We start from the raw sequence: 9,868 nt of genomic DNA on the forward strand, positions 1-9,868 counted from the left end.
AAGGTAGAACCAAAACCCTTGCAGAGGCATGCTTCCTTGAGATCTGGAGGGATAGGGTTGATTTCCATCCTTTCCCTATACTAGGCAATATGCTCTTCAGGATCCGTAGTTCCATCATAGAGCTTCATGTTGGGGGTCTGAAATCTTTTTGGGATTTCAGCATCACAAATAGGATATGCAAACCGAGATATCTTATGGCTATCCTGGGATACTTCTGGGATTGGCTGGACTACTCCAGGTACACTGGATATCATGTCCTTTAACTTTTGAAGCTCCCTGGAAAGTGCTGATGTCATACCTGCATCCTGCAAAGATCCAATACCATTAGTAGCAAGAGTATTATTATTATTATTAGATACGTTACCAGTCTGAGGATTCTGGCCATATCCTAAAACATATCCTGAACTTCTCACAGTTGACACCCTAACCTAAGAGGGTATCTCAGGAATATGACTCTGGGAATGGCTAGGCACAATATTCCCCCTGTTATCCTCAGTATATACTGCAGAACTAAAGTTTAAAGCTCTGAGTTGCAAGGGAGTGACAGTATCCTCAGCGGGCCTGCTTGAGCTGGATTTCAAGAGCTGTATCTCTCTCATCAGCATTTGGTTGGTCTCCTGCTGTTGCCTCATCTGTTCCTGTACACTACCAAACAAATTTAGAATTTCTTCATTAGAGGCCAAAACAGGAGCAGATCCATGAATGTTGCGAGTGGGGATAACATCCTGAGGCAGTGAAGAGGCTTGCGTTCTCGGAGGAGGTGGTGGAAGCACCAAACTAATTGTTGCAGAGGTTGTAGCAGACATGGTGGAAGAGCGCATGTTTGATCTCGAGGCCATTGAAAATAGTGTAGCAAAAAGTTTTAAAAATAGAAAACCAAGTAATGATTTTGCAAAAGCTTTTAGTAGAAATAGCACCACTTACCCCACGGTGGGCGCCAAATTCTTTTGGTAAAAAATTACCGAATCAATTAAGTGATCAAATTAATTAAGTGAGGTAGTGTGCTAAGAAAGTGTATCGAAAATATGCTAATTAAGTTGTTTGCAAAAACAGTTTTCAGGATACGGCTCCGGATATTGAGCTGTATCTACAATCTAACAATGAGCAAAAATGTAAAGGGTGACACGGGATGTACGAGGAAAGCCCTTGATCAATTTAGATCGCCGGCACAAAACCTCGGGAGCTGACAATCGCAGCTGCCTTGTTCTTCTTATTACTTCAAATGTCAGGATATAGTGCAGGATATGATGCGGATCAACTAAGTGGTACAATGTAATTTGAATACAAGTGTAAGTGTTTTGTGAGTGTTTGCAGCTAGAGAGAAAGAGAGTTCGAGAGATTGTGTATGTTCTTATCTGATCCGATCACTCCTATTTATAGTAAAATGAAAATAACAAACTATCCTATAAAACCGGGATGCTACGAATATTCCCTTTGTGAATGTTATAGTCCACGTCTTCCGGCTTCAACGTCCATAATCCAACAGATTTGCCCGAGTCTTTGGGAGAAGAAGTCCACTTGAACGTTATAGATTTGCCTCGTTTACCTGCACGTGAACTAATTAGTTATCGTCAGGATACCACATCAGGATGTTACCAATATCCTGATCCGATATCCTGATCATAATCAAAAACAATAAAGTCAGAATATTATTCAGGATATATGTTTAGAAAACCGCCCATAACAGCCACATAATAGAGTTTTGCTTGAGGACAAGCAAAGATTCAAGTATGGGGGTATTTGATGTAATCAAAATACAACATATAAATTATTTCAAATACGGCGTAAAAGCAACCCTTTTTTAGTACTAATGTTGGAAAAAGCTCGTCTTTTCGTTCCTTTTATATTTTCAGGGATAAAAGAGCTTAAATTCACAAAAGGAGCAAAAAGACAGCAAAATCCAACATAAATGTAAAGAAGAAGGAATCGCCGCAGTTCGCCAAGCCCCGACTCACATCCAAACCTCAAAATAACAAGAATAGAAGGCTGACACGGGCTGTGTCCGAAGATGGATACTGGGCAGAAGAAAAAGACAACTGCAAAAGACAAAAATGGCAGCCAACACGAGGCGTGGTCAACTCAAAGATTTGAAGAATCTGTGATAGTACAGCAAGTACTTTGGCCACGGACTGTGCCGTTGACACACGGGGCGGTGTAAGTACAACATCTGACAAGCAGTTAATGAGGATGTGAGAGAGAGATGGGCACGGGCCGTGCCGGGTGGGCACGGGCCGTGCTGTGCTGAAGCTTCTGTTTATAGCTATAAATAGGAGTGCTTGGTTCCACTTTAACTCATCCCTTGGCAAACCACTTCTCTCTCACTTGCCACCACTCCACCACCACTACAACACCATTATCCACCACCATCATCCATTTTCCATCTTTAGAGTGTGTGTAGTCTCGGGATCCAAGATTGATCGTAAGAATCTTTGTCAAACAAAGGCCATGCTTGCCTATATTCTTACATCACTTGGTGAAGACTTTTCGTTTATGTATTTAATTTATGATTTCCAATCTTTGGCTACTTTTTAATTGGGTATGTATTAATGACGTTAATAAATAGTTTTTTATATTAAAGGCGAATTTACTCAATCATTCTTCGTATGTTTGTTGATTCAACATATTCATGTCTTTACAGTCTATATAATGCATGTTTAATTTCCTGGAAGGGGGTTAGAAGGGAATTCTATGTCTCGTTCAGTGTATAGATCCTGCGAGAACCTGATTCAAGCCCAGTAACACCTCACGAGTCGGAGTGGGCATTACCCACCACGGGAGAGGTGCAAAAAGCTTGAATCCCTTATTCTTAAACTTTTATTAAAACATTAAACCAACCCCGCGAGCACTGTATCCCTGCTGACTCAGACCAACGGGTTAAGGGTGATCGCCGCCTCGGAAAGGGGGTCCACCACATTTTGCATTAATAACTTACTTAATTATCTTTCAATAATCCAACTTAGTGGGATTGTGTCATTGCTGACTCAAACCACTAGGTTGAGGGTTAAGTCGCCTTGGAAAAGGGGCCTACTATTATAACTAAGATAATCTCTTAAAATGCCCAAAGTGCGGAAATCATCAAAAGAGTACATGAAAGATAAGTTGGATCCAAGTGATTCTTTCTTATCTATCATTTTTATTTTATTTTTATTTTCTGTTTTTATCTTTTTATTAGCTTAAAAGTATTTTCTCAAAAATTCGTTCGATTTGACGTTGACGATAAGCCGGTACTAAAAGCTCTTGTGTCCTTGGACGACGTCGGTATTTTGCCATCACTATACTACGTCCGCGATGGCTATACTTGTCCTAAGCGTGTGTGTAGAGTGATAGTAGAATATCGTGTTTTATAAATTTAAAACTTGAAATCAGCGAGTAAAAAGAGCTAAAAATAACTAAAAAAATACACTCACACCGACACACGTCATCACCGAGACAACGACATCTAACAACTAACAACATCTAAACTCGGGTAATTACAAACACTGTTATATCATAAACACTGATTACAAAACACTGATGACTATATCCTCTGTTGAAGCTTTAGCAGACTTTCTTCAAAGGATGATCAGACCTTTGCTTCCAGCAGACCTTTGACTTCTTCAGTGATTTAACATCTGCAGATTTGTAAAGCAGGAGAGCTTTGACTTGTAGCAGACTTTAAAATTAGCAGTTGTTTAAATGCCTTTGTCATTGGGGAAAGAAGGAATCCAAAGCACTGATCAGTTGTTGCAGAACTGTTTTGGTTTTGTATCATCTGTTCTCAAAATTGGATCCACATGAGCCAACAGTAATTCCATGAACTTGGAATAAATGTTGTACCAAGTGCCAACTACAATAAGGAACACCACCACCCAAGTACCTTCCCAATAATTAGTTTGATTGTGCGTATTGTATTTTTTAATTTGTAAATACAATAGAGATCTTGGTTGCAATAAAAAACTGATAAACATATACCATGTTTATTAATGTTTTTTATTTGGATAAAAGATCACCAACGGAAAATATCGTTTCAAATTTATCCAATTGGTGCCCCTAAGACCGCCTGTTGTGGCACGTGAGCACCACTGGCGTGAGCCACGTCGGCCAAATAACGGTGGCGCATACCACAACAACTAGCCGCTAGTGCGAGCGGGCTGGCCCAGGGCGAGCATCCTCACGTGACGAATTCGAACGTTGGAAGGATGGGGGTCACATCTTGACTGTTGGAATTTAAAAAAAATCAATTTTTTTCTATAAAACCTATATAATTCCTCATCTGTATTACACATCTCACATTTTAAAATTCTCTCTTCTCTTTTTATGAAAACCACATCTTTAGTGACCGATAATCTTGTATTAGAGTAGTATTATTTGTTGCTTTTAGTTTTTGGAGATAGTAAACGGATGGTGACAGGAGTTGAACATATAAAAAATGAATAAAGAAAGGGACTACTTGCCTAGAACGGACAGGAACATGTTGTCATGTTGATTCCAGGTTTCCTAATTTGTTTCTCAGTGATATCTACTTTTGTCTTCTTCCCCCACAAAAATAATATATATCCTGGTTGATTTGAGCCATTTTTAGCAGCTGTGAGATCAACCATCAATGGCTTTGTTTCTCATAATACCATCAGCTGTCCTTCTCTTGTTACTCATCCTCCTTCCCATTAGAAGGTTTCTGTCAAAATCCCTCCCTTTACCGCCTGGACCACCCGGGTTACCGATCATTGGAAACCTGCACCAACTCGACATCTCGGACCTCGCAGTCTACCTATGGGGTCTGTCAAAACGGTACGGCCCGTTAATGTCCCTTCGCCTTGGTAATGTCCAAACTCTCGTAGTTTCTTCGGCCGAAATGGCCAAAGAAATCTTGAAAACCAATGATTTGGTCTTCTGCACAAGGCCGATTTTAACTGGATACAAGAGGTTATCATACGATAACAAAGACATCGTTTTGTCCCCGTATAACGAGTATTGGAGAGAGATGAGAAAGATCAGCACCCTTCATCTGTTTTCGATGAAACAAGTGACATCTTTCCGTCCAGTTCGCGAACAAGAGGTGTTCGACATGATCGACAGGATGAAGACTCAAAGTTCTAAGAAACAAGTAGTGAATTTGAGTGATGAAACTATGGTTCTCACTAGTAATTATTTGCAGGGTGGGTTTTGGGAAGAGACCATCTGAATACAAGAATAGAAAAAAAGGGAGAGGAATCTCTGAACTTATGTTAGAGTTTCAAGATTTAATTGGTAACTTCTATTATAGGGATTACTTTCCTTTAATGGGGTGGATTGATAAACTCAATGGAAGCATTGCTAGACTTGAAAAGATGTTCAAAGACATGGATGAGTTCTATCAAGAAGTGATTGATGAGCATTTGAATCAAAAACAACCAAACAAAGAGCAAGATGATATGGTTGATATCTTGCTTAAACTTAAGCAAGATTATGGAAATGATCTCACTTTTGATCATGTAAAAGGAGTAATCATGGTGAGCTTTTCACTTTCATTCTCAACTTTTTATTTTCAGTTGGTCTATGAGAATACTAAGCGTTTCTAGCTAGGAGGTTTTTGAAACAGTTTGCTCTTATTCAAGTAGGGGACTTGAATTCATTTCAATTTTCCTTTTTATCAATATTTCATTATACCTATAATTTGTTCTTTTTTAAATTATTTGTGCTTGTTAATCTTAAAAGACCGTCTAAATACCCAATTTGTTTTGTTTAAACTTTTTCAAGATATAGAGTTTTATTAAAAACGAGTTATACTAAAAACATGGTCTCCTAAATTTAAAAGAATTCTTAAACAAACCTATATATTTTAATGTTTTTTTTTAATTAACGAGCATTTATTGAAAAAAAATATCAAATTGTATGTTAAATTATATATTAACAAAAATGAAATGAAATGTAGTCCGCCACGGCCACCTACCTGAATAAGAAAAATAAGCAAATTGCTTTTGAAACCAATCATATTTAAAAAACATCCTACACCTCCTAGAAATATAAAAAAGCAAAATCCTTTCATCTCTAATTTCAGATTTAATCAAATGTGCTATAACTATGTGGTTCCGTTTTGTAGAATATCTTGTCGGCCGGGACAGAAACAAGTGCTTCGACAATGATCTGGGCAATGACTTTGCTCATTAAAAACCCTAAATCATTGAAGAAAGTTCAACAAGAAGTGAGAAATGCAGTTGGAACAAAAGGAAAAGTAGAAGAAGATGATCTTTATAAGCTTGACTATCTAAAAGCGGTGATCAAAGAGACACTTAGACTATACCCGGTCCTACCACTTTTAATCCCTCGTGAAGCTAGAGATCGATGTGTTTTAGCTGGATACGAGATATCGAAGAAGACTATGGTGTATGTGAACGCATGGGCGGTAGGGCGAGACCCTAAATTCTGGGAACGACCTGAAGAGTTCGAGCCAGAGAGGTTCATGGGTGGTAATCTTGAGTATAAAGGGGTTGATTTTGAGTGGATCCCGTTTGGGTCGGGTCGAAGAGGTTGTCCAGGGTTGTTGTTGGGATCTACCACGGTGGAGGTGGCTCTTTCGAATCTTATTTATTCGTTTGATTTGGAAATGCCTGAAGGGACCAAAGACATTGACACTATGAAAACTGATGGGACTGTAATTCATAAGAAAAATGCTCTTCAACTAGTGCCTAAAGTTCCAGTATAAGCTGCAAGAGCTCACTAAATTTAGTGATGCTATATATGTAAAAACCTTGGAAATAAAGCACTCTAAAAGGAGCATATGTTGGAATAATAACCCAAAGTTATTTAGTCGCTCAAATAGTTTACGTTGGGTCAAGTATGGAGTCCGAGGCTTTTTTTCCTTTTTTCTGTTATGTTTGTTATTTACTATCTCTTTGATGTATTGTAATCCGCTGACTATATAAACAGCTTTGGTCTATTGAATAAATCATCCTTTACACATAGTAATTAAAATTTTGTATTCACAAAGCAATTAATTCGGGGTTGTAGGATCAGAGCCACAGGTTCTTTCAAGTGTGAGGCGATTTCTTTTATATGACATGCTTATTTCATCTTGGTGTAACCTTTCAACTTCAGTCCATGGCCACCAACACTATGAGCACATCATCCGCCACTATGAAGATCTAATCCCTTCACATTCTTAAGCCCAAGGGTTGTTCTGTAATTAGTAGATTAATAGGTTTATGTTGTAGTAATTAGATTAGTTTAACAAGTGTAAGGACTAGAACCGACTAAACAAAATATTGTAACCTTCAAACTAAAGAAAGCAGCATCTCCAGGAGACGTGACTAACGAAATATTGTAATCTTCAAACTAAAGAAAGCAGCATCTCCAGCAGACGCGACGCTTCACATTTGGCGGCAAACATCAGACTCTTCAAGAGTCCCGTGATTCAAGGAGAAGACGCAATGGTTCACTCACACCTCTTCGATTGGTATAAATAGGCTTAGAATCTCGTTTATAAAAAAAATCATGTATTCAAAACATTTAGATTATATACAAGTTCTATGTTTATTTCATTCGTTCTAGAGATCAAAGATCAAGTCTGGGCAACAACTGCTATCATAGCATCAGGCTTTAGACACCGGAACAGCAAGGCAAAGAAGACCGCATGAATCTATTCGCGATCACAGATTCCGATTTTTATATTTTTCATCCGCAATGAGTTTTTCAAAATCAAGGTAGGGTTTTGATTTTGGGTTATAGCGCAATTTAGATAGTTATAATTTCGGTATTATGCGATTTGGTTTATTCGCGGGTTGAAGATTTCAAAGTTTACCAGATTCATAAATCGAGTTGTACCAAGGTGGATCGTATTGGTGGTCAGGAATTTTAGAAATCATGTCGGGTACAACTGGACAAAATCAACAAATTCTAATCCAAAAGGAAGGAAGTTCTCTTTCCCAATTTCAATGCCCAATTTTGAAACCTATAAATTACACCATTTTGGCAATTCGCATCAAAACCATATTAGAAGCAAATGGATTTTGGGAAACGTTTGAACCGTCAGAAAACACACAACCATATGTAAAGTAAGACGAGTCAGCAATCGCATATTTGTTTCAAGCAATACCAGAAGATGTTGTATTGCAAGTTGCAAGTTGTAAAACTGCAAAAAAAAAAAAAGGAACACGTTGAAAACAAGACATATTGGCGTTGATCCTATACAAAAAGGCTTGTTTGCATACATTCATGTCAGAATTTGAGTTATTGCAAATGAAGGAAGATGACATCGTGGATTCGTTCTCTGAAAAGACAAACAGTATTGCTAAAAGGGCAAGTGAATTTGGAACAACTCTGAATCAATCTATTCTGGTATGCAAACTTCTAAACGCTGTACTAGATAGATTCACTCAGATTGTCACCTCTATGGAACAATACTCCGATTTGGTTACAATGACGCTAGAAGAAGCAGGAGGAAGACTAAAGACTTTACGAAGAGAGACTTAGGTTAAAGAAAGGAAGCCCAGGAGATAGCCAAGATATATTGTTGTTTACACATCAAGACAACAATTCTGGTAGAGGATAACAGTTTGGAAACCCCGGGCGTGGCAGATTCAACCAACTGCGTGGAAGCTGGCGAGACAAAAAAGACAAGCAAAACACTAAGAGTGAGGGATTTGCATAGATGCCTAGAGGTGGGAATTCTAAAAATTGGATGAAGTTTGCAAGAAACAAACAGATCCTAACAAGATCTAGTGCTACAAGTCACAGAAATTTGGACACTTCAAAAAGGACTGTCCTTAGAGGGAAGTTGTACAAGAACATTCGAATCTTGTGGAAGAAGATGAAGTTCCAACATTGTTGATGGCAATTAGAGAAGATAATGAAGTCCAAAAGGAGGTTTTACTAAATGAAGAACGCATAGAACCAACAAGATATACCACTGAAGACGAAAGTATATGGTACTTAGATAACACAGCAAACAACCACATGGCAGGTGTGCGAATTCACTTTAGAGAATTAGATGAAAAGGTTCTGGACAAGTACGCATTGGTGACGGGTCGCATGTAGAGATTAAAGGCATATGTTCAATACTACTGGAATGTCAGAATCAAGAACAAAGAATTATCTCTCAAGTATATTATATTACATTCCATGTCTAAATTGCAACATACTGAGCCTTGGACAACTCACAGAAGTTGGTTGCAAAGTGATTATGGACGGAGATCTATTAACACTTCGTGATAGAAATAGAAAGTTATTGATGCGAGTCGAGAGGATGAATAACATGCTATACAAGGTTAAATTAAAGATTGGGAAGCCAATCTTCCTTCTTTCAAACACTAAGATTTTGCATGGTTATGGCACGCAAGGTTAGGCCATTTTCATTTTGATGCTATTAAAGAGATGACCAGAAAGAACTTGGTACATGGAATTCCTCAAATAAGTCATGCTGATCAAATCTGTGACACATGCTTATTAGAGAAACATAGTAGGACCCCATTTCCAAATCAGGCGAAATTTAGATCTTTAAAACCTCTGGATTTAGTTTATAGAGATCTGTGTGGTCCTATATCCCCACCAACACATGCTAGAAAGAAGTATACATGTCGGCATTCTACTAACTTCCAAGGATTAAGCATTTGAAACTTTCAAAGAGTTCAAAGAAAACAAGGAGACAGAGGAGAAGACACGACACTTCACAATTATGACAAACATCAGACTCTTCAAGAGTCACGCCGATTCAAGGAGAAGACACGATGATTCCCTCACACCTCTTCGATTAGTATAAATAGGTTTAGATTCTCAATTGTAAAAAAATTCATGTATTCAAAACATTCAGATTATATACAAGTTCTTTGTTTATTTCATCAGTTCTAGATATCAAAGATCAAGTCTGGGCAACACACCCCTCTTACTATCTTTTAAAGTGAAGGATTCAAATTCT

General features: G+C 38.1%; 1 protein-coding gene across 1 annotated transcript; it reads left to right on the plus strand.

Annotated features, from left to right (window-relative positions):
* The first annotated feature begins 4,568 nt into the window (after positions 1–4,568).
* On the plus strand, positions 4,569–6,904 carry LOC110936480 (cytochrome P450 71A1). The gene is given in 3 exon segments (XM_022178875.2): positions 4,569–5,121; positions 5,123–5,468; positions 6,059–6,904. Coding segments are annotated over 3 exon segments (1,488 nt in total). The 5' UTR covers positions 4,569–4,582; the 3' UTR covers positions 6,662–6,904.
* Positions 6,905–9,868: the final 2,964 nt, after the last annotated feature.

Source organism: Helianthus annuus, chromosome 4 (assembly GCF_002127325.2).
Source record: "Helianthus annuus cultivar XRQ/B chromosome 4, HanXRQr2.0-SUNRISE, whole genome shotgun sequence".
Classification (NCBI taxonomy): Eukaryota; Viridiplantae; Streptophyta; class Magnoliopsida; order Asterales; family Asteraceae; genus Helianthus; species Helianthus annuus.